The following is a 23,725-nucleotide window of genomic DNA, read 5'->3' on the forward strand; positions in this document are numbered from 1 at the left end:
GGTTCTGCAGAGCAGAAGCGGGACCAGAGCCAGAGACCCCACCCGCCGGGCCCCTCCAACCCGCCTGGGCCTGCCCCACGGCATCCTGGGAAGGCCCCGCAGGACCAGAAGCCCTTGCTGGGGCACAACTCGCTCCTCTTGGAGCCGGCTGGGGGCTCCCGCTGCCCACGTGGGCCCTCTGTGGCCTGAGAGCCCCCACCCTCAGTGGCTCCCCGAGGACCGGGGCCATTCCCTGGAGCTGGCGGCACAGATCACGGTGCCTGTAGCCCCCCTCCCCCCCCGCGGGGTCCCAGAGGACAGAGCGCCTGTGAAGCAGACCCGCCTCCGGGGGCAAGATGCCTCGGCCTCGGGGAGGAAGATCTGGGTCTGAGGATCGGGCAGGAGCGACACCGCAAGTGACAGGGCAATAACGACCCAGGGCCCACCAACGGAGCGCCCCCTGAGCCAGCCCCAGCTGCCCACCTGGGTGACACTGTGCACCTGCTCCCTGGGACCAACGCGGTCACCTGGGCCCTGCCCTCACCCCGTCTGTGCTCCCTGCGGTGGCCACCAGAGGGCGCCCGTGAGCACCCGAGCCAGGTGCCGCCTTCCTCTGCCCGCAGCCCTCCAGGACTCCCATTCTCCCGGAGGAGAAGCCCCAAGTCCCCTCTGAGGCCCCCAAGGCGCTCCCCTCTTCCCTGTCTCCCCCTCGCTCACTCTACTCCAGCCACGCGGGCTTCCTCCAACATTCCTGGGTCCTGCCCCAGGGCCTTTGCACATACTGTTCCCTCTGCTTCGGACACTTCCCCCCCACCAGATGCCCACAGGGTGCACTTCTCAGCTCCCTTAGGTCTCTGCTCAGATGCCACCTCCTTCCCTGATGTTCCCCCATCCCTTTAAAATGCAGCCCCCACCCTTCCTCTCACACCCACATCCCCAGATGTCCACCATTCAACACACGCAGTGCTTCTCCCTCGCTAGATGATGAGCTCCGGAAAGGGGTGGGACGTTTTTGTCCCGCGTCTAAACCAGTGCTCGGCACACAGTAGGTGCTTATGAGAAACACACCGAATGAGGGAGAGCAGAGATCTGCCGTGGGCACACGACAGAGCCAGGACGTGAACCCAGGCCAGGGTAGTCCCCAAATTCTGTGGCCCCCCTCAATCACAACGGGTCTCTGGCTCTGGCAGCCTCAGTTTCCCCAAGGCTGGCAAAAACCACCGCGGCAAGATGTCAAAGCAGTAACCACGTTATTTACTCAACTCGCGTAAGTAAAACTCGTAGTTCTCAGCTGGGGGCGAGGCATTCTTGCCTGGGGTCACCTGTGGTCGGCACAACTGGGGGTGGGGGTGGGGGGCTCCTGGCGGAGAGTGGGTGGGGCCAGGGATGCTGCTATACCCTCCCCCCCCCCCCCCCCGACAGTGCCCGGGACACCCGCCCCAGGGAACACGCTGACCCTGCATTAAATACATGAATGAGGGCCCCTGGGTGGCTCGGTCACGGGGCATCCGACTCTGGTTACAGCTCAGATCGTGACCTAACGCTTCATGGGATCGAGCCCCGCGTTGGGCTCCGTGCTGACAGCAGGGAGCCTGCGTGGGATTCTGTCTCCCTCTTTCTCCGCCCCTCCCCCACGTTCGTGATCTTTCTCGCTCTCTCTCAAAAATAAGTAAACGGACGAACGAACGAATGAATGAAATACTCAAACACCTAGCACCTTCGGCTTGCTGGAATGTTCCACTACCGGGAACAGAGCCCAGCGAGGCACAGGTCCACGGCTGGAAGCTACTGGCCCGGGGGGGGGGGGGCGGTGAGTGTGGTGTTGACAGTCAGGAAACCGGGGCTCTCACAAAACACAGCCTGGCCACCTCCTGGCCGTCATGGAACGTCACTGTGGCTCAGTTCCCCCATCTGTACGACGGGAACAGTGACAACAGCGTTCATCCCGTCAGGCTGCGGTGGCTGATCTGAATGCGTTCGGCATTTGCTAAAAAACAGCACGAAAACAAGGAAAAGCACAAACAGACGCGGCAAGCGTGCGCGTCTCTGTGCTCGCCCGGCGGCAGTAATCACCGCGCCCGTGGTAACATGGGACCGTGGGCCTACTACGTGCCACGCAGCACACGGGGCCTTATTGTGCGTCCTTGCCACAAGAATGCTGGGACGCGGACGTGTCTGAGTCTCGTTCGGGTGGAAACGGAGGCTGAGAGAGGTTGAGTCACCAGCCCGAGGTCACACAGCAGGTGACGGCAAAGTCAGGATTCGCACCCAGACTAACCGCAGATCCCTGCGTCCTTCCTGCTGCCCTGACGGATACCTCTAGGCCCCTGACGGTAGGTCGGGTCTTAGTGTCGGGCCCAGGGCTGACCCTCATTCTTTCCACGTTAGTGCCAATACCGGAGCCTCGCCCGCCCCCAGCGACACCAGCCCCTTTCTTCACCTCCAGGCCTTTCTACGTGCTCGCACCTTCACCAGTAACGCTCTTTCCACCAGCGAACTCCTACACACCCACAAAGCCCCAGCTCCAATGCCCCCTCTCCCAAGAAGCCTCCCCTGGCTCCACCTGTGGAAGGTCATGGAACCAGCACGCTCAGCTCTAAGCAGGCCAAGTGTGTATTTAGCACCCGGCTCGGCACAGAGCCGATGACATCGTCGTTACCGGTATTGCTGTTTATGCCATCGTTATCACTGGCCTCCGAACCTCCCAGGACCGGGGTCCAGTGGGCGCTTCAGGCAGCCTCATTCGTGGAGCACAGAGGCCCCGGGGAGGAGGCGGGGACACACGTCCACTCGCAAACGTGTACACTCAGACGCCCGCACACCCGTAGGGGGCGCTTACCTTCTGCCGTGCAGCCTCCGACCAGCAGGACCACGAGGAGGCCCACGGGACCGACCACAGAGGCCACTCCGGGGCCCCAGGCAGGCACCATGCTTGGCAGCCGCCTGCGACCTGCGACCTCCGACCTCCGCCCTGGAGGGCGACGGCCCCCCCGGTCCCTCACGAAGAGGCCTCAGCGTCAGACGGGACAGCGTCTGCAGAGACAACGGAGGCGCCGTGAGAGGGGAGAGGGGCAATCCGGGGGGCCTTCGTGGCGGAGGGAGGAGAGGAGGGTCATGGGGTTGGGGGAAAGGGTTACGGGAGAATGGGGCGGGGGTCGCGGGGCGCTGGGGAGGCAGAAGGAAGGTGCGTGTCCCCCCACATCCCCGCCCTGAAACCCACCCTCCGTGTGACGGTGTTAGGAAGCAGGGCCTTTGGTCACAAGGGTGGGGCCCTCGGGAACGGGATTAGTGCCTAGAAGAGACCCCAGAGGGCCCCCTCAGCCCCTCTGCCTCGTGAGCACGGGGCCACAGGACCCTTGATCTTGAACTCCCAGCCTCCAGAACCGTGAGACACACGGGGCTGCTGTTCGTAAGCCACGGGGCCTGTGGGATTTTGCGCGGCCGTCCCAGCGGCCTGAGACGGGCCCCCCCGGGCCGCTGGCTGAGTCCTGATCCCAGGTGAGCACCCCCCCCCCCCCCGACGGAGCCCGGACCTCAGAGCCTCGCCGAGCCCCCAGGCAGGACCGAACACCAGTTTCCAGGCGCGCGCACCGGCTCCTGCCCGCCCAGGCTGGGCCTCCGGAAAGACGAGGCCCCAGCTGGTGCTGCTGGCCGACTGGGCGCCCCACCTCGGCCCCGTTCAGCCCCCAGACAGATCGTCCCCCCACCCACCTGCCGGCCCCTGCCCCCTGCCCTGTTCTAACGCCTCCGCGGCTCCCGCTGCCCCCAGAGGAAGCTGCTTCTGCTATGACTTCCTCTCACGGAGGCGCAGCCACACGGAGCTCAGTCCCGCCGGCGAGCCCTGGCCCTGCTGTGCCCTCTGCTGTCCCCCCACGGCTGCGTGACGGGTCTCAGCTCAGCTGTCACTTCCTCCAGAAGCTCCCCTCCCCACCCCCGCCGCCCGGTTCACATCCCACAGCCTCCGACGTGAGTAAGGCCGTCCTCCGCACGTTCACCCCAGGGTGCAAATCACACGCGAACGCGCATCGCTCAGAATCCGTTCCTCCCAGAATCTGAGCTCTTCCAGGGTGGAAGGGTCCCTGGTCACAAGCCCCCTCCCCAGTCTTCTCCGCTTTGGCCAGAGCCAGGGCAGAGGGCCGGGGAGAGGCAGGGAGGGGCCCAAGGATGAGGCCCCCGTGGCCGGGTCGGCCCCACGTCCGCCCCGGGCTGTGCCCCGGGCGGGTCCGGGCCATGACCACAGGGATAGGTGCCACATAATGATGGGGCAAGTCCCTGTGATTCTGGCTCCCAAAATACCCAGCTGCGGTCGCCTCGCCCGGCCCCAGAGGGGCCCCAGGAGGAGGCTGGGCTGGTGGTGACCTGATCATGGCTCGGGGTCAGGGGTGGGGAAGCCAGGATGGGTGGGGGAGGGTCAGGGGGGCCCGCCCTGCACACAGTCAGACCAGACAGGGCGAAGGACGCCTGCACACGGGCCACAGACAGACCCCAGACACACGTGCGTTCGCACAGTCAGGCGACAGAGACGGGTCCGCACGCGGAGTCGGGCAAATAACACCCGCACGCGGGCCACGAAACAGGCACAGAATCAGACCTCAGACGCACACACGCACAGGGTCGCGGGCAGGCCTTCGAACCGCGTGAAAAGCGGGGTCAGATCCGGGCCAGCGGCACCCGCGCACCCCGGACCCAGACGTGTGCCCGCCGTCAACCAGACGGACGCGCAGACAGGCACGCGGCCTCACCACAGACACACGGCAGGTGGGTAAAGAGAAGCCTAGGGCACAGCCCCGTCCCCTGTGCCCCCCGCCGTGGGCAAGAGGGGCCGAACAGGAAGGTGGGGGCCCCAGGTGGGGAAAAGCGCCCACAGCCAGCTGCCCACCGCTGGTCACGCCTGAGTGGGGGGGGGCCTCCGGCCCAGACAACATGGGTCAGCTGGGCGGGCCCTCGGAGAGCCTCTGGGGAAACTGAGGCCGCACAGAAAGCCTGCCCGGGGGAGGGGCGGGGGCTCAAACTCGGGGCTGCTAGGCCCACCACGGACCCCCGGGAGGGTGACCTCCTTCTCCCCCTCTGCCTGCCCCCCCCCCGAATGCAGGCGTGGCGCAGAGGTCCCAGACGGGCCCTGTGCCCGGGAGGGGCTCCAGGAGCAGCCGCCTTCAGAACAGGGCGGCCCCTAATTACCCCCTGGCTCCCAGAGCCCCGGCCTCGCAGGGCCCACGCCTTCTCAACGTCTGGGCAGGACGGGGCTAATCCGGGCACGGGCGCCTCCAAATCTGCCCCGCCAGCCCGTGCAGGAGGGAGGGCGCAGCCCTGGGGGCGTCCAGGGCCCCGGACGGCACAGTGGGAAGGGGGGGTGGGAGGCGGGGAGGGGAGCGCCACACGCCCCACGGAAGGGACAAGGTTCCAGGCTCCCTCGGGCCCCCATCCCCCCCTCTCCCCCCGAGGAACTTGCCACGAGGCGGGCCCCTGGCGCTGGCGGTGGGGTCTCCTGCAAGGGGTCGAGGAAAAACATCACCGAGTCCCATCAGTTCTGCCTTCAAACGCTAGCCCGTCTCTGCTCACGTCTCACCCCTTCCTCCACCTCCACCCGGTCCAGCCCCATCCTCTCCCTGTCCTTCCCTCCTCCCTCATTCTGCTCCAGCCATGCGGGCCTCCTTACTGTTCCTCCAACATGCCGGGCATGGTCCTGCCCCAGGGCCTTTGCATGTGCTACGCCCGCTGCCCACATTTACTATCACTCGGCTGAAAATTAAAGGGCGAATGGGAACAGGGAGGGTGTCTCGGCACAAGGAACAGCACGAGGAAGGGCAAGAAACAGAACCCAGAGATCCTAGGAGAGGGAGGGGAGAGATTTGGGCAGAGAGGTAGGTACGGACTGGACCCACAGGGCATGAAGGAGCCCTTGGCAGCTCTGAGCTGGGAGGGACCTGGCCGGGTTGACACCTGACCGAGCCTCCTCCCTGCCCCTCTTGCGGTAAAGCACCCTGGGCCGCCAATCCTGCCCCTGTCAAGAAAAAGAAACTGAGGCAGGTGCACTGGGGCTGAATAAGGCGGCAACCCCAAGCTCCTGGAGATGGCGTGGCCGTTAACAAGGAAGCAGCCACCCGTGGGAGTCGCAGAAAATAACTCAGATGGCAAACGAGGCTGGGCTCTGGGGAGGGGGGGGAGGGAGGGAGGAGAACCCTGGGAGGGGCCCCGCCCACCGCGCCGGGCCATCAGCGAGAGCGGCCTCCGTGGCAGGGGCTGCCTGTCGGAGGCAGGTGCCCCCCCCTTCACAGATGAGAAAACTGAGGCTCACGGAGGCGCGGGGACTCGCCCCAGGCCCCTGGGTGGGACCTTGGGTCCAGAGCCCACGTTTAAACACATGACCGTGTCCTTCCCTGGCCGCTGTGTGATCTGAGGAAAGCGGATGATCCTCTCTGGGCCCAGCACAGGCTTCCGGGCTGCCTCCGGGGGCTCCGAGGCCTAGATAACAGGGCGTGGGTAGATACCCATTCTGGCCGGTCACCAGGGTGCGGGTCACGAGATCCCGGAGCCGGCCTCGTGTACCCACGCAGAGCAGGGAGCATAAAGGGGCAATTATGACCCAGGCCTGGGCAGCAAACAGGCTCCGTGCCACATGCACGAGGCTGTCCCCTGAGGCTTGAGGACACCCCAGTGCCTCTCCCTGCCCCCACCTTGGGGTCTGCCCTGGCCTGGGGGGGGGGCTCACGGGCACAGGCCACCCGCCAGGGGATTTCCACGGCCCGTGGCCCACGGCCAGGGGCAGCAGGTAAGGCTGGAAACCAGGGAAGAGTCCCCAGCTCTGCACAACCTCCCCCGCCCCCCTATCCCCTCCCTCCTGCGCCCGGAGACTTTCCTCCTACCCAGAATCCCTCTTCTGAGGCCTCAGAGACCCTCGAGGCAGGACCTGGGGTTCCAGGCTTCCTGGATCCCTATGTCACCAAAGTGTTAAGGAGGGTCCAAACACCTCTGTAGTCACTGGTGGCCTCAAAGCGGGTCCAGCCAAGCACCTCTCCCCCTTGGGGCCTCAATGTCCCCCACCTCACCCAGGAAAAGGGCTCAGGGCGGGGCGGGGAGGGCCCGCCCTGCCACCTTCCGAGAATGGGCTGAGACCAGCCAAGGGAGCCGCCTTTAATTAACCATCAAAACGCTCTGGGTGCTGTGTCCCCAGGGGTCCCCCGCAGCCAGGAGTGGACAGGAGGGGCGGATAGGGAGCCAAGCCCAGCCCCACAGGGAGGAATGGGCAATGCCAGCTGGGTGTCCCCACCGTGTGCTGAGCCCTCTTAAATGCTACCTGTGCGTCCTTCTGTTTGACAGATGAGGAAGTGAGCTCAGAGAGGGGCGGCTGTAAGGTGAGGGGCACACAGCACGGAGGCCACCCGGCTGGGCGAAGACCACAGGCCAGAGGCCAGCTCTCAGTCGACCTCCGAGGTGCCCCGGCTGCCAACTCCACCCTTAAGGGTGTGACGCTGGGCCCACCCTGCTGCCCCTTCCCACAGCCTTCCACAGCCCCCAAGAGGCACTGGTCCGCCTCAGGTCTCTGGGCCTTTCGCAACACGGGCACCCTGACCCGGTACACCCTCCCCAAGCTGGCCCACCCGTGGACTCACCCTCCAGGGCACAGCCACAGATGTCCCCACCCCAGACTGAATCTTGACCCCTCGGGACTCCTCCCCCTATCCCAGGACCCTTCCTTAGCCCAGCCCTGACCCACCGCCCTGGGGCTGGGAGTGGCCGTGTCTGACTCTGTCCCTCCTCTGCTCTCAAATATTCCATGGCTCCCATCGATGTCCGTTAAAATCCAGACTCCGATCCTCAGCCTTCAGAACTGCTGACCCCATCATGTCGCATGCCCAGCGCCTTGCTGGGCCAGGCTGGTGCCCCTCGCCACTGCCCTCTGGCTCACACAGGGGTAGGAGTACATCCCAGTCCTACTACCCAACACACCCTTCCTAACCCCCATCAAACTCCAGCGTTCACACCCATCCTCAGGTCTCAACTGAGCTGCCGCCCCTTCCAGGAAGCCCTCCTGGGTGTCCCAGCCTGGATCAAGGGCCCCCTCGGGGCTACCCCCACACCATGTGTGTCCCCCCATCACAGGTCTGTCGTCCTCCAAGATGGCAGCCCCGTCTGCACCCTGGGAACGTGCCCGGCCACTTGGCACTTTACCCACATCATCCCTGTGGTCACATCCATTTCAGAGGGGGAAACCGAGGCCAGAGGGAGACATCACAGGAAGAAGAGGCTGACAAGGACACGGCCTCCAGCTGTAGCTTACTCGCGTCTGCTCTGAGGGTTTGCTGCACACTTAGGGGTGGAGAGGAGGCTCAGGACAGGGCGGGCAGGACTTGGGTGGCTGGGACCCCTAGCCCCAAAGTCACACAGCAAGACCCTCTGGGTGGCCCACGGCTCTGAGAAGGAATCCTGGGAAGCAGGACGCTGGAGGGAACAAAAGGGGGTGCTGAGATATGAGTCTGGTGGGCAATGACGGGGGACAGAGGCGTGGAGCTTAGGGACAGGAGCAGGAAGTGGAAAAGTGGGAGCTGAGCCCCCCCCCAGTTCATTAAAGCCCCCAACAAGGTACAGCCTTAACCTGAGATCTACAGACCCGAGGGGGTACAGGGACAAGTAAAGAGAGGAAAACTTTGTGAGTTTTTTGGGGGGACCCCAGTCCGGTTCCCAGCGGAGGGATGCAGAACCCCGATCAGGGCGCCCCTGGGCTGGCAGAAGGCCGCCCGGACCCTGGCTCCGCCCCCAGGAGGGTGGGGGAGGAGGTCGGGCTGGGGGCCAGGCGGGGGAGGGGACCCCACGGAGCATAACGGTCCGGAGTTTTCCTAAGTCCCAGCGACTGGCCTGAATTGGGGGCGGGGGGAGGGGCGCCTGGCAGCAGGGGGCTGAGCTGTCCCTGGAGGGTGGCTGGACCGGCCCGAGCAGAGCGGAGGTGGGGGAGAAAGCGGGGGTCACCCCCCCCCCTCCCGGGAGCCCGGAGGGGAGGCAAGGAGGGGGACAAAGCCCAGCGCAGCCCGGGCCTCGAGGCGGAAGGGGATCCGGGCGCACTCACCCCGCGGATCTCGGCTCGGAGATCGGGGCCCGGGCCCCCTCGGCTGGGCCCGCTGCCGCCCGTCCCTCGGTCCGCCCGGAGCGCGGCGCGCAGCGAGGACTCGGGAGAGGCCAAGGCCCCGCGAGCTCGGCCCGGGGGCGGGCCCGGGGGCGGGGACTGCAGGCGGGGCGGCCAGGGGGCGGGCCCAGGGAGGGGGCTCCGGAGCAGGGCGGGGCCCCCGCCGGAAGTGGGGCGGGGGGACTAGCGGGGAGCACCTTCAGGGGGCGGGGGGCAGCAGGAGGAGGCCTCCAAGGGGGTAACCGCGCTCCCCCAACGTGCACACGCACGAAGCGGTGCCCCAAGGGGCACAGCCCCAGATACCCCCCGCTTCGTAAGCCTGATCCCAGAGGGAGCCCCCACCCCGCCCCCCCTTCTCTGGCAGGCGCTGATCGTGGCCATGGCAACGGATGAAGGGGCTGGATGCGGGACGCGGCGGCAGAGGGCTCCCCAAACACAGCCAAACACAGGAGGTCGGGGAAGGGGCAGAAAGATGCCCTCCCAGGCTGGGCTGGAAGACAGAGGCCACGCCCCCTGCACTCCGAGCACCCCCCCCCCCCGAGGGTGGGGGAGGGGCGCGGGCAGAAGGCAGCTCCCCCCGCCCTCCCCTGCTGGGGTCCCGTAGGATGAGCGGGGGACACCAAGGCAGAGGCCCCCACGCCAGCCACAGCCCTGAGGAGGGGGCGGAGAGTGCGCACAGGGCCAGATTGGAAACAGATGGGGCCACCGAGCCAGGTCCCAGACACCCCGGGGGGGCGGGAGGGGTGGGGGGGGGGGCGGGAGGAGGAGGGGCAGCCCCACGCGGGCAGCCAATCCGGGCCTGCGCTGCCGCCCCGTGCGGGTTTGAAAACTCCATCCGAGGGGCAGGGCATACAGAGGTCCCGCGGGCCCAGGGCGCTCGGGGAAGCGGGGAATTGGTCAAGGGGGGCCGGGGACCCTGGCGGAGACCCAGGAGCCACCGCAGGGGGCCGGCTTCCCCATCTGCTCCGATCCCTGGTGAAAATGCTTCCCGTTCCTTTAGGAACGTGTATTGATTGGGCTCTTAGTGTATACCGTGCGCACACGTACGCGCTCCCGTTACCCCCACCATCACCCCGCTTTGCAAAGGGAGAAGAGGGAGAGAAGTTACTTGCTCGCGGTCGGGAGGAACAGGGAGTCGAACCAAGGTTTGGGTCCAGAGGCTGAGCCCTTACCCACAACGCTGCAGGAGGCCTAGAGCCCAAAAAGAACAAATCGCTAAAATGCTAAGCCCCCTCTCGAAGCTCACTGCCCAGTGGCGAGAAGGAGGCTGGCAGCCCAGGGGAGACCCCGATCAAGTTCAGGGACAACCCCCTCCCCTGGTGGCCTTTCCACGCCCAGCTATGGCTGCCTTGGCCAGGGGTCCACCCCCCACGGCTCCCCGGCATTGCTGCTGGGTGATCTGCCCGTTCGGCGCTCCGTGCCTCAGTTCCTCGCTCTGCGAAATGGAACATTTAACCCCACCTCCTCTGGCACTGGGGAGGCCCGTACTGGAGTCCCCAAAGTACCGAGCACACAGTAGGCGCTCTGCGAAGTGTGCGGCCGCAGACTGTTCACCTGCCCCCTTAGGTCCCACTGAGCTCTTTGACATCGTCTCTCCCCCAGAGCCCGGACTCTGGGAGGCACACAGTAGGTGCTTTAGGAGGTGGGCCATCTGGCACCACAGCATCACGCGGGGCATCCGGGAGGCGCTCTGTGTCAACACGGGTGTGGCGTCCCCCCAGTTCAGCTGGGCACACAGTGGGCCCTCAGGAAATGCAACCGGGAGCACAGTAGGTGCTCTGTCCAGGCACGGGGCTCATGCAGACCTCGGTTTGAATCCAGGGACTCCCCACGCGATCTCCAGTAAGAACCCGTGCCTCTCCGGGCCTCGGTTTCCCCATCTGTAACTTAAGCCAGCTGTCAGCACGCCCAAGGCTGTGTGACCCGGGACAAGCATGCGGGAGGACCCGCCACCCTCCTCCCCAACTGGCCCTGCCCCGCCTGGGCCTCCTGCCCACGTCCCCCCGGAGATGACCTCTTGCCTCCCTGCGACGGTGTGACCGCAGCGGGCTGGGAACACAGCCACCCCCCTGGTCAGGGTGGGGGGATCTGGGGCAGGAGTGAGGCCTGTACCTGGCCTCTCCCAGCAGAGGGGCCCATATCTGCACGGTGCCCCATTCACCCCTCATGGTGGCTCTGATCACCCCCTCTGTTAACTGCCTGGTACGGGTCCACCTCTCCCGCCAGACTGGGGCCTCAGAGGGCAGGCAGCGCTGGGGCTGCCTCTGCCTCGATCAGAGCACATGCCCAGCACGGGGCCTGAGGGCACACAGTAGGTGCTCAGCAAACATTTGCATAAACAGTCAGGACCCTCCTCGCCCAGGAGAGGCCTCTCCAACCTTACTCTCCCCCCCAGAGGCCACACTCTATGGTGTCCTCGTGATGGATCCGTTTTCCCCCACGTTCTTTTTTGACACAAACATTTCTGAACACCAGGCCCAGGTGAGGCCCTGGGGACACACGGCAGTGGCGAAGACTGACAAAGATCCCTGCCCTTAGGGAGCCGACACTCCAGGGCAGGCAACAGATGGGAAACAGAAGAGGTAACAACCGCTGTGGGTCAGTTGGTGGTAAGTCCTCCAAAGATTTACAAAAAAAAAAAAAAAAAAAATGTGTGTGGGGATATTCACGGCGGTGGGGTGTAGTATGAAAGAGGGGGCGTGGGGGGTAAGGTGGTGACATCTGAGCTAAGACCTGAAAGAGCTGAGAGAATTTGAAGGAGACGTGGATGTTGGGGAGGAGCCCTCCAGGCTGGGGGCACAGCCGGTGCAAAGGCCCTGAGGCAGGACCTGGCTGGCATGGAGGAGGGGGAGTGAGGAGGTGTGTGTAGCTGAAGCAGAGTGAGCGAGGGGGACAGCGGGGGAGGGCTGAGAGAGGACGGGGAAGGTCATGCAGGGCCTTGGGGGCGACAGGAAGGACTCGGGTTTTTTGCCCCAGGGGAGGCGTGAGCCCTGGAGGGATGTAGGCAGAGGGCAGGGGAGGACTGAGGTGCTCACAGGCGCCCTCTGGTGGCTGCTGCGGGGAGGACAGACTGGAGGTGGGGGCCGGGGCCGAGGGGACCGTCAGGGCTCAGACCAGCGATAAGGGGGCTGAACCAGGTGGAAACAGGGAGTCGGGGAGGAGGGGGCACATTCTGGACAGACCGAGAAGGTAGGGCCGGCCGGTTTTTCCCAAGGGCTGATGACAGCCCCTGGAAGGCTGGGACAGCCAGCTCCGGGCAGACCCTCCCGGCCGCGTGGCCCGGCCGGTGCCCTTGAGGGCCGACCCTGGGAGCCCCCTGAACGCGCAGTTGCCGTGTCCTCTGAATCCGCCCAGAAGGCAGCTGCCCTTGGGGAGGAGCGCGGGGCCCGATCACGTCAGCTCCCGCAGCTGGGACATTTGGGGGTAATTTTTTTCAAAATAACTTTCCTTCTAATTATAAAATAGGCGCGTGCAGCAGAAAATTAGGGAAAATCAGCATAAAGAAGAAAATAAGACTGGCTCCCAACCCACCCCTCGCCCGGAGAGACACCGCCAGCACGTGGTCGTGTTCATTCATTCCGTCCACAAACGAGATATTGGGCACCTACTGTGTGCTGGGCTGAAGACACGGCCGGTGGGCCGGCCAGAGCCAGCTCCCCCGCCCCCCAGCCCCCCACCCCCGGGGGGCGGGGATGGGACACCCACAGAGACACGAACATTGTCCATAACATCATGCCTGGGCGGTTACGCAAGAGGCCAAAAAGAGAACAGGATTCACCGCGTGGCCCTGAGAGCGGGGAGAGGTCTACAGGGGCCTCTCGGGCGGCCGGGATGAAGTAAGCCAATCAGACATACAAACACCTACGGGAACGGAGTTTCCGGCAGGAGGAGCAGCAAGTGCAAAGGTCCTGAGGTTGATTGCCTCCTCCCAGTCTCCTCCGGGCGCAAATGGGCACTTTTCCTTTCCGAGCGGGGATCAGTATTACGCGGCCAGTTGCCCACAGAGTTTAATTGGTCCCCGCTTGATCTCCATTAGAAGGGACGTTGAGAGACAGGGACATCCACAGATGAGGCTGCGCCTCATCATTTCCTGCCGATAACCTTCCGCCGGCAAAGGAGGACTCCGCCGGGAGGCCCTCAAAGCCTTTGAAACGCGTCCTGATAGGGCTGTGGGCAAACCTGCACCCTGGGCACGCGTGGGCAGGACCCCCAGCCCTCCCCCGCCCCGCCCCGCCCCAAGCCGTCCCACATTCCTCACATTTGCGGCCAAAGTCCCTGGAAGTTTCATTGAGGGGCAGTCACCAAACTCCACGTCCTTTGCCTCCTGAGAAGGGACACTGGTCGGGCAGCTTTCTCTGTTCTCCTCTCCACCAGCTTGCCCCACGGCCCCTCCCACCCAGCGTGGCACTCACGACCCGGGGGCCCTGAGTGTGGACCCGCGAAAAGCCCACCTCGCCCACCTCACCTCAGGCTCCTGGCGCCGTGTCCGCCTCCCGGCTACACGGCAGGCAGACTGCCCACCACAGGTGCGCCCTGGCTCCCCGGCTGCCCTTCTCACCTGCTGGTTCCCCCGGGCCCCCCGCTTTCCTTTCCCTCTGGACAGATCCAGCACGGGCGCCTTCAGGTGTGGCTGGATCCAGCAACTCTGCTCCCTTTCTCAGCCGACGGCAGCCCCCTCCTTTCAAGTTTCCGTCCTCAATGTCTTGGGACTTCGTCCATCTTTCTCCATGCAGCCTTCCCGCCCTGCCCGGCGGGACCGGGGCGGTCACCCGGATCCCCCAGCTCCCGCCCTCATTCCCCGAAGCAGCTACCGCAGGGCGCCCGTGAGCACCCGAGTCAGGTCCGGCCCTCCTGGGCGCACCAGCCCCCTGCCTGCTCCTCCAACCCACCGGGCCCAGCCCTGCCCCAGGGCCTTTGCACATGTTGTCTATGCCACCTGGAACATCTTCCCCGGATTTTCACGGCCGTTTCTTCCTCACCGTTCGGGTCTCCCTCAAACGTCACCTCCTCAGAGACGCCCTGACTAATCGCTGCAGCTCAGGCAGCCACCCTGTCACCGTTATCATACATCCTTCTATTTTTTTTTTGTTTGTTTCTTCTTTCGACAACTTATTTTCATCCGAAAGAATCACCTGTTTACTATCGAGATCTCCGCTGTCCCACGTGGCTCGTTACGTTAAAAGTGGATAAAACCGAGCAAAATTTAAAATTCAGTTCACACTGGCCACGTTGCCAGCATGGCTGGGGCGGGGGGAGGGGGGTCAGATACAGCACATTTCTAGAGTCACAGAAAGTTCTGGGGGCCCCCGCAGGAGACTGAGGTCGGGGAGGCGGGAAGGGTGGGGGGTGGGGCCGTGTCAGTTCTGCTCACGGCTGCGTCCCAGGGCCTGGCACACAGGAGGTGCTCCGTAAATGCTTTCTAAGTGAACGATTGAACACACGAATGGCTTAAGCGACTTCGGGAAGCCCGGAGGGGCTGATTCGCGAGACGGGGCAGAGGCCGGAAGCCACCATCTGGGGCCACAAGCTGCGGTCTGACCCTGGGTCTCTACCTGGCTTGCAAACCAGCCGCCACATAAAGGACCGCTCCAGCCCCGAGGGCAGAAATGTGCCCACTGCTGCCCGAGCCGTAGCCAGCCTCCACTCTGCAGCTGACTCAGCTCTAGAAGGCGGTAGAAGGAGTACTCCCCATGCCAGGCCCGGTCCGGCCTGGCACCCCATCTCCCACCTTAAACCAGCCGCGGTTGGCTTCTTGGATCTGGCTGTGTCCTCTCTGCACTCGCCAGGTCCCCAGTGAGGACGTGCCTGGTGTCCCCCCCCCCCCCAAACCCTCCCCTCCTTCTGCCACATCCCCAAATCCCTCATTAAATCTCTCATTCAACTGGCTCATGCCTCTCCCTTAAACTAATTTACTTTAGGAACTCGGTAATGCCGGGCGCTAACTGCCAAGCCTTGAAAGTCGCCAGAAAAAAAATTGTTACAATGAAAATATGTACCCGGTTCTCCCATTTTCCCTGGATACTGTTGCTAAAGCCAGCAGCCGGCATGGTTATAAAGAGACTGGCAGGTGTTGGTGTTAAAGATCACTCTGCACCCGACTGAGCTTTTCTCCTTGAACTGTTGCAAAATGAAAGGGGAGTCACTGCTGGTCTGTGCAGCTCCGCGAGGCCAGATGCCTCCTTCATCACAGACCGCCCCCAAACAGCCCCATCCTGTGGCTGTGTCCCCCCACCCTGCCTTGCCCTGTCCCCACGGTGCTCTGTGGTCTTGAACAAGTCCTTACCGGCCTCTGGGCCTCAGCTTTCCCACCTGTGCAGAGGACTGGCTGTTCTGATGCCTGGGGCCGATTTTTGTGGGTTCGGGGCCTTTAAAGATCACAGAAACTGAGGCACAGCCCAGAGAGGTGTCTGGGGCCAAGGTGGGTGCAGCCCTCGAATGACCTCCCTTGGGAAGGAGGGAGTGACCCAGTCTCGGTCACTGCTACACCAGGTGCTATCCTGAGTCCGGGGATCACGGCAGACGACCTGCGAGGGTTCTCTTCCAGGCAGGGACAGGGACAAAAGGCAGCCATGCAAAGACGGGAGTAAAGAGGAAGTTCCGGGCAGAGGGAGGTTATGGGCATGTGCAAAGGCCCTGAGGTGGAAGCCGGTACACGGAGCTCTAGGGACTGAAGGGACTGGTACAGCGGGGAGACGGGATGACCGGGATACGGGGTGGGGCATGTCCTTTGAAGAATGAACATATCTGAGGGATGCACCATCAGCACACTCCCGTAACAACTCTCCTTTTGCACACGCACCTGCATTTATAGAGCACCTCCTGTATACCCATGTACCAGGCTGAGCACAGGATGACCCAGGCGGCCCCTGCCCGACCTCAGGGAGTTCACCTATGGAGGAGGCAGGCTTCCAGGAGGAGGTGAAATGCTCGCTAAGCACGTAGGATGTGCCGAGCGCTCAGAACCGAGCCGGGCACGCGGCAGATTGTCGCCGAGCGCGCTGGCTGTTACTCCCGCGCTGGGTGTGCAAGAAGCAGCTCACTGAACCCCCTCAGAGCCTGCTACTGTGATCCTCCCACTCTCCAGGTGGGGAAACTGAGGCACGGGACTGGGGCCCACTAATGACTGGAGGAGCTGGGACTTGAACCCCAGCTGCTTCCCAACTTCTCCGAACGACTTCTCCGGGCCTCAGTTTCCCCTCCCCAGCCCTTGCTCTCCTGCCGCACCTCTCCAGTCCCAGGGCCCCGGAATTCACAGCCTCTCTAACGGAGCCCATCTGGGGCTAAGCCGTCTACACTTGGGCAGGGGCTGGCTGCCACTTGGGAGGCGTAAGGACAGACCACTGGCTCCCAACGTAGTATCTTTATTATTAGTCGTTAATCATCGCCCAGCGGCTGCCTCGGGCAGGCGGTGCTCCCTGGGAGCAGTGATGGGAGGGCGCACAGGCGCGCAGAAGGTCACCAGCTCGGGCTCAGCGAATGACTGGGGAGGTCTCGCCACCAGGCCTTTTGCACCCTCTGTCCATCCGCCAGGAACGCTCTTCTCCTGAACCCTCTCTGGCTCCCTCTCCCTCACCACCTCTGTTCAAGCAAGGCATTCCCAGACCCTTTCCGTAAAATTCTGCCTCACTCTGGCACTCCCCATCCCCTTTCCCTGAATTTTCTCTTTCCTAGAGCAATACACCAGCCCCTGACATCTGACGCGGGGTTTTTTTTTTTTTTTCCTTCTGTGCTTTGTTTATTCTCCCTCCCCAACTGGAGGGCTAGCTCGCAAGAGGGCAGGAAATTTGCTTTTTTTTAAAAAATTCTTCCTGCCTGGAACACAGAGCAGCTGGCACACTGCAGACACATTTGTGGAAGGGAGGAAGGGAGAGTCCCTCTTCTCTGCCCCCAGAAGCCACCTCTGCTGCTGCTCGGTGCCGATCTCTGCGGATCTTTGCCAGGAGGTCACGGAGCAGAGGTAACTCGAGAACCGAGTGAAACCGTATTATGTATCCTGTTTGTATCCTGTTTGTATCATTTCCCTGCCAGGCGCTCTTTCAAGTGACATGGTATCTACGGAGCCCACGCATCCCCAGACCCTCTGCTCGCCTGCTGTGCAATCCCCCCTCACAGGGCTGCGCCCCTCTATCCCCTGCTGATGGACCCTTAGGCTGGCTCCATTTTTCTCTCGACCTCACCCAATGCCGTGGTCAATGCGACTCACGCATCGATCAGTTGTCAATGCCTCCCGGGCCCCGCAGGGACCACCGTCTCCTTCTTGGCGCCCAGGGGGTCGGGGTGGGAAGGGGGCTGCGCGCTCCCTTTGGGCCTGCTCCCACCGCCTCTGGGAACTCATCTGACGGACACATCACAGCAAAAGACTTGACAGCAACCCGAGTCCGCCAGCGGGGGACTGGCTCAATACGTAACAGGGCAAGGAAGCAAAGAGTCATGTACAAGCTTAGCATCTCTTCGCATCATGAGATTAGTATCACAGCTGTGAAAAGAAATGGGGAAGCCAGATGTACAATTATGAAATTACTTGTAAGATGCTATATTTTTAAGTGGGGGGGGGGGGGGGGGGGGGAAGACACCACCAAGGTACAGAACGGCCCGGAAAAGATGCTACCACGTGCTTAAACACAGGGATACACATCTACCCGCCCACTGAGCGCTCACAGATCTCTCTAGATAACCGTCCAAAATGGTAGCCGTGCCCAGCAGCGGGTGGCTGTTGACGTTAAAATGGGCTACAATGTATCGCTTCTCAGCCTTTTGGCTGAGATCAGGCGGAGAACGGAATACGAGGGGAAATTCAAGGCCTCAGGTAGGCTAGCCACATTTCAAACGCTCCCATTTCAACGGCACTGGCAGCCAGGGGCCCGCCTTATTAGAGACCCAGGTACAGAGCGTTTCTATCAGCGCGCGGCGGACGGACGCTGGACAGACCCGAGGCAGCGCGGGGGCGGGGCAAACTTCAACCCACAGGCCAAATGGGGGCCCTCCGGCTGTTTGTATAAATAAAGCTTTATTGGCACACAGCCACACCCATTCACTCCCCTATTGAATCCCGCGGCCTTCGCAGAGACCTGCAACCTACAGAGCTCAAAGTCTTTACCCTCCGGACCTTTACAGGGAGTCTACTGACCCCTGTCCCGGAAGGAGGGTGGCCGCTTGCAGGGAAGGAGCAGGGAGGGGGAGGCACTGTCTCCACCGCGCATTCTTCCCTATGCCCTCAACTGTGTCCCACGTGCATGGGTTCTCTGTCCAGAAAGATAAATGAAAAATGAGAGACGTTTCAAAGCGGCCGTGCTTCATTGGTCTTCCTGCTGGTGGCGCCCAGAGGGTCTGGTCCCCCACCCCCACCCCACCCCCCGCCGTCGCCTCTCTGGATATCACAACAGCTCCAGACATTTTTGCCAAGCGAACGGACAAGGAATGGGATCTTGTGGTTTTAATTTGCGTCTCCTGGGGAAGAGATGGGGAATCTTTAAAGACGGATAAACGCTTGCCTGCTCATCGGCCGGGAGCCCCCAGACTCTCAAACGGTAGCAGCCGTCTGGGTCACCCAAGCATCCCACGTGGGGCCATGCAAACAGTCGGAGCCCAATAAATGTGTGTTGAGCGGAGGAAGGACTAAGGGAAACCGGGCCCAGGGCCACGCTGCATCACAAGGCGATGACGGTGGGCACTGAATGCCAAGCCAAGCATCCCCGAGACAGTGCCCCCGATGGGACCAGTGCTGGTCTGGCGCCTGAGAAGTGCCAGCCCGACAGCCTTCCTGGGGGCCTGCGCTCAACGGTGGGGAGTATGGGTGGGGTGGGGGGGGGGGTCCCACAGCCACGGGGGGGTGGGGGAAACCGTGGGCTCCAGGCCGGGAGAGGGATTATATATTCCTCAGAATCTTAAACAAAAGCCCCACAGCCGCCTGTCAGCCAGGCTCTGGCTTTTATGGTAATCGGCGATGAATTACCCACAATGCCCGGCCAAGCGCAAGTGGTTCTTGGCCCAGATCCTAAACTAATTTTTATATGTTCGTGTGTATATAATTTCGCTTGCTCCCTCCCAATCCTCGCCCATCATTAGCGGGAGCATGGGGGGGGGGCGGGGGCAGGGGCAGAGGAAACCCTGGGTGTAAAAGGGAGGAGGGCGCTCACCAAGACCCCCGTCCCTCGAGCCCGCCTGGCACCAGGCCCCGGGCGCGCGGAGGCGGGAGGTGAGTGCCAACCTGGAGCCCGGGGGAGCCTGGAAACCACCAAGAACTTGAAGCTGGCAGCCCTGGGGGTGGGAAACGCAGAGGGAGAAGGGAAAGGAGCAAGATAGGAGGGCGCGTGGGCCCGCAAGTGGGGTCCGTGTCCGTGGGCAAGCGCCTCAACCTCGCTGGGCCCCCTTCGTCGTCTCCAACGGGAGGCCTCCAGCAAATTCCGCCACTTTTGACCCGCGAGCCCCCCTGGAGCTTGGTGCTGACAGCGCTCCAACCTCGGCCTTACCCGCCTCCTCCAGGAAGCCCGCTCCAACGCCTCCGGGAAGCAGCGGCCCCTCGGCCTTCTGGGAACTTTGGCGGGGGTAGCACAGGGGCCCCCACGCCTGCCCCCGCTGTCCTTGAGCGGATGCTCGGGCCAGAAAACTAGGAATCAGCTTGATCCCGGCTCAACCCCCACCCTGCAGCCCCTGCTTCCCTCCACCCTCCTCTCCATCTGGTCCCGCCCCCTGTCACCCGCTCACCTGGACAAAGGCAGTCTCACTCCTCCTTGCCCCTCTCTGACCTTCACCCCCACCTCCGTCCCCCCCCCCCCACCGCGGCCACCAGAGGGCGCCCGTGAGCCCCTGAGTCCCGTCTGCCCTCGTCTGCCCACGGCGTTTCCAGGGTAAAAGCCCAAATACGCCAGGTGGTCCACAAGGCCCTGTACGACCTGCCTCCTGCCCGTCTCCCCCCTGCCCTCCCACCTCCCTCTCTCTCCCCTGAGCTGATTCTGCTCCAGCCACACGAGCCCCCCCCCCTCCCCCCCGGTTCCTCCCTCCCATGAACAGGCCTGGTCCCATCCCAGGGCCTTTGCAAAGGCTGTTCCCCCTAACCAGGAACACTTGTCCCCCAGAACCCCACACTGCTCACTCCCTCATCTCCCGCTGGTTTTACTGAAACGTCACCTCTTCAGGGAGGCCTGCCTTGATTCCACAGTTAAAATAACCCCTACTCATCATCTGCCTGCCCCCCCCCCTGCCGTGGCTTTATTTGTCTTACAAGCAAGGCATTCAGCAGGAACCTAGTTAAAAACTTTGTTTCTCGTCCTTCTCCCCGCGATTCTCCACGAGAGCAGGACTTTTCTCTTTTTTTTTTAATATTTACTTATTTTTAAGAGAGACAGAGAGAGGGAGACGGAAAGTCCCAAGCAGGCCCTGCGCAGGCAGCACAGAGCCCGAGACGGGGCTCGAACTCCCGAGCGGCGAGCTCGTGCGTGACCCGAGCGGAAGCCAAGAGTCAGACGCTCAACCCGGGCTTTTAACTCTTGTCTGCTGCCCTCCGTTCCCAGCGCGTGGATCGGGGCCCAGCACACAGACCGTGTCCAACAAATGCCCACCGGTGAATTTCCCCGAGAGACGCTCCTGTTGCTCTCAACGCTCCAAAGCCCTTCTCGGGGCGCGGGAGAAAAGTCGCAAGCCCCACGCCGTCCCCGAGGCACAAGTGTCTCCGCGGGGGCAGCCAAGGGAAGCCGACACCCCTTCCCGTCCCGCCTGGCCGTGCAGGGGGAGGCCGGCGTCTCCGTGCGGCCGACCGGGAGGGGCCCAGCCGAGGCTACAGGCTGCAGTCCGCACGGAACCTCAGAGTCGCGCCCGACGCCCGCGTGGGACCAGGCTCGGGCCGTGGCAACGGGGCAGCGGTGGACGGGGCTCTGTCCGCGCCAGGGGCGAAGCACGCGGCCCGGAAGAGGAGGCACCGGTCATCGGTTGGCGAAGGCGCGCAGCGTGGGGCCGTGGGCGTGGGGTGCGTGCAAAGCGGGGAGGTGAACCGGGGGCCTGTATCTGCCGCCCGAACAGTAGGGACAGCACTGGCGGGGGGCGCCTGGGCGGCTCGGTCGGCTAAGCGTCCGACGTCAGCTCGGGTCATGATCGCACGGCTTGCGAGTTCGAGCCCCGCGTCGGGCTGGCTGCATCAGCACGGAGCCTGCCCGGGATTCTCTCTCTCCCCCCCCTCTCTCCGCCTCTCCCTGCTCGTTCTCGCTCTCTCTCAAAACGAACAAACTTAAAGACAAGCAACAGTACTTGCTAACGTTTAAGACCCCACGCCGTGTGCCAGGCGTCGCTCGAAATGGTTCGCACGTTAACGCCGCGCCTAATTCTCTCCGTTTGGCAGAGGAGGAAACTGAGTCACGGAGGCGTCAGGCCACCCGCTCAAGGTCACAGGCTGGAGGTGGCGGAGGGGGATGTGGAATGACAAAGGCCGCCAGCGGCCAAGCCTAACACCCGGTACACAGTAGGTGCCCCATAAGTGCCACGAAGACGCCCGAGGACGAAGCAGACCGAGGCAGGGCCGTGCCCCGGTGGAGACAGCAGGGGGCACCAAGGAGTCAGTGGGACAACCGTGGGGAGAGGGGACCAGGCCTGAGCAATCCGTGCAAACGTGTAGGAAACTGGGCATCGGGGAGCGAGGCGCCTGGCTCAGAGGGGAACAATTGGCTGCCAATCTCATTTCCTCCGGTGGCAGAGCTGGGCAGGCCTGGCCGGGGCCCATGGCTGGCACGGGGCCAGGGTCGGCAGGGACCTCCCCACCTGTCACCCATGATGTGTTCATCAAGAGCGAGGACAGCGTCATAACCATCCGCGGCGGCCAGCAGGAGGGACGTGAGTGGGCGCCTCTCGGGCGGGGAGGGGAGAGCTGGCCCAAGGTCAGCGTGGCCTCTGGCAAGCCTGTTCTCTCTCCCCGCCTCGGCTGGACCGATCCACCACTGAACTTGTGGTTTAGGGGGAACCACGTGGCGGGAGGTCTGAGACCCTGGGTTTTAATGTGAATTCAAATCCCAGGCTCTGTTCCTTGCTTACTGGGTACAGTTAAGCAAGTCATTTCCCTTCTGTGAGCCTCAGGTTTCCCATCTGCAACATGCAGTGGCTGGGACAACCTTCCCAAGCCGTGCGCTTTAGGTTCAGAGCAAGGGGAGTCTGACCTGTGGCTCAGTCTCCTCCCGGCTGTGTGGCCTCAGGCAAGTGGCTTGAGCAACTTGGCTCCGCTTTTTTTTCACCTAAAGAAGAAGACACCTCGTTTGAGCGCCTGGATCAAGCCATGCCTGAAGCTCGGCTACTCTAACATCAGCCTTCTCGGTTACGAGAGCCGATCGGTTCACTGGCTTTCTTAACGCGTTGGATTTGACTTTCTCCTTTCAAGCTGCGGGCTCGCTGTCCACCTGATAACAGAGCCTCATCAGTTGTGAGGCTGAGCCGAGGCGAAGAGAGAAACCCTGAAGGTTATCCCCGCTCAACAGAACTTGTTGTCGGACTTCAGAAAGACCCAGACCTCTGGGCCTCCGGCCTTTCAGAATGCAGTCACCCCAAAGTGACGCCCACACGGCATCATCCAGATCAGGGACGGAGGGCAGCGCCTGTTTACTGAGCACCTATCACGTGCCCGCTGGCTTGAATGCCTAGCATGGACCCATTAACCTGACATCTACCGTGATCTCTTGAGTGAGCGCCTGCTGTGGCCAGGCCCAGCGCCAGGCACGGGGGGACACTGTTACGTAAGGGGGAAGCGTCAGTGAAACATAAGACTCAGGTCCCGAGCCCGGCTCTTCTGAATCGCCTTCCCCCCTGGACTTGTCCAGCTGGGGGTTCGCACCCAGCACCGGTCTCTCCTTCCAAGCCCCACGGCCTCGCATCTTCCACGGGGTGACCGCCCTGGGGTTTGACCTCTGAGCGGCCGACACCCCTCCCTTGGCGGGCTCCTACCCACCCTCGCGGGGCCCGAACCCTGGGCTCTGTCGACCGACCCTCGGGGGGCTGCGGGGGTCAAGGCAGGAAGAGCCCCTCGGCCTGAAACTGCCCGGCACGCGGAGCAGGTGCGCAACAAATATCCCTGGTGGGAACAAACAGCAGAGTCCGATTCCACGGGAAAGGAGAATTCAGAGAGGGCAGGCGACAGCCGCCAGGTCACACAGCTGAGTAAGGGGTGAGGGCAGACTTTGAGTCCAGGCCTGACAGAGGGCGTTCACGCAGCTGACAGCACTCACCGAGTATCTTCCCACAACCGGACGGGGCAGGGACCCCGGCTGGCGTCTCAGGTAAGAGAACTCAGACGCACACAAGCCTTTAAATGCGTGTGGCCGATCTATAAATTAGCAAAAGGCGATGGCTGCCAAGGGCTCTGGAACCAGCTGCACCCCAGCCGGGCCCAGCAGAGTCGGCCGGGAAGGCCAGCCGGCCACCAGGCGTCACCTAGCTGTGTGACGCCGGGCAGATGCCCCGACCTCTCTGGGTCTCAGCGTTCCCACCCGTCGAACGGCTAGAAGCGTCCCTCACAGAGCTGTCGTAAAAATGAAACCCACGAAGTCTGCCTTCAGATTCTGCCCCAAATCTGCCTACTTGTCCCCGCCTGGTCCAGCAGCTGGACCCTCCCGCCTGAGCCACCTCAGACGTCACCCCTCCCAGCCCACCCTCCCG

The 23,725-nt window shown here is 63.2% G+C and overlaps 1 protein-coding gene across 10 annotated transcripts in view; it reads right to left on the minus strand.

Annotated features, from left to right (window-relative positions):
* PTPRS (protein tyrosine phosphatase receptor type S) overlaps nt 1–9,143 on the minus strand; it is a 69,010-nt gene extending 59,867 nt beyond the window's left edge. For 7 of the 10 annotated variants that reach the window (XM_042928114.1, XM_042928113.1, XM_042928109.1 and 4 more), the window contains exons 1-2: nt 9,041–9,142; nt 2,819–3,012 (exon numbers count right to left, since the gene is read on the minus strand). In XM_042928114.1, the coding sequence (XP_042784048.1) occupies nt 2,819–2,909 (91 nt within the window). In that variant the 5' untranslated portion in view covers nt 2,910–3,012; nt 9,041–9,142. Of the gene's footprint in view, nt 1–2,818; nt 3,013–8,257; nt 8,434–9,040 lie in introns of those variants that run through there. The other 3 variants (XM_042928108.1, XM_042928116.1, XM_042928107.1) reach the window with 3 other exon arrangements.
* Between the last annotated feature and the right edge of the window lie 14,582 nt (nt 9,144–23,725).

This window comes from Panthera leo, chromosome A2 (assembly GCF_018350215.1).
Source record: "Panthera leo isolate Ple1 chromosome A2, P.leo_Ple1_pat1.1, whole genome shotgun sequence".
Classification (NCBI taxonomy): Eukaryota; Metazoa; Chordata; class Mammalia; order Carnivora; family Felidae; genus Panthera; species Panthera leo.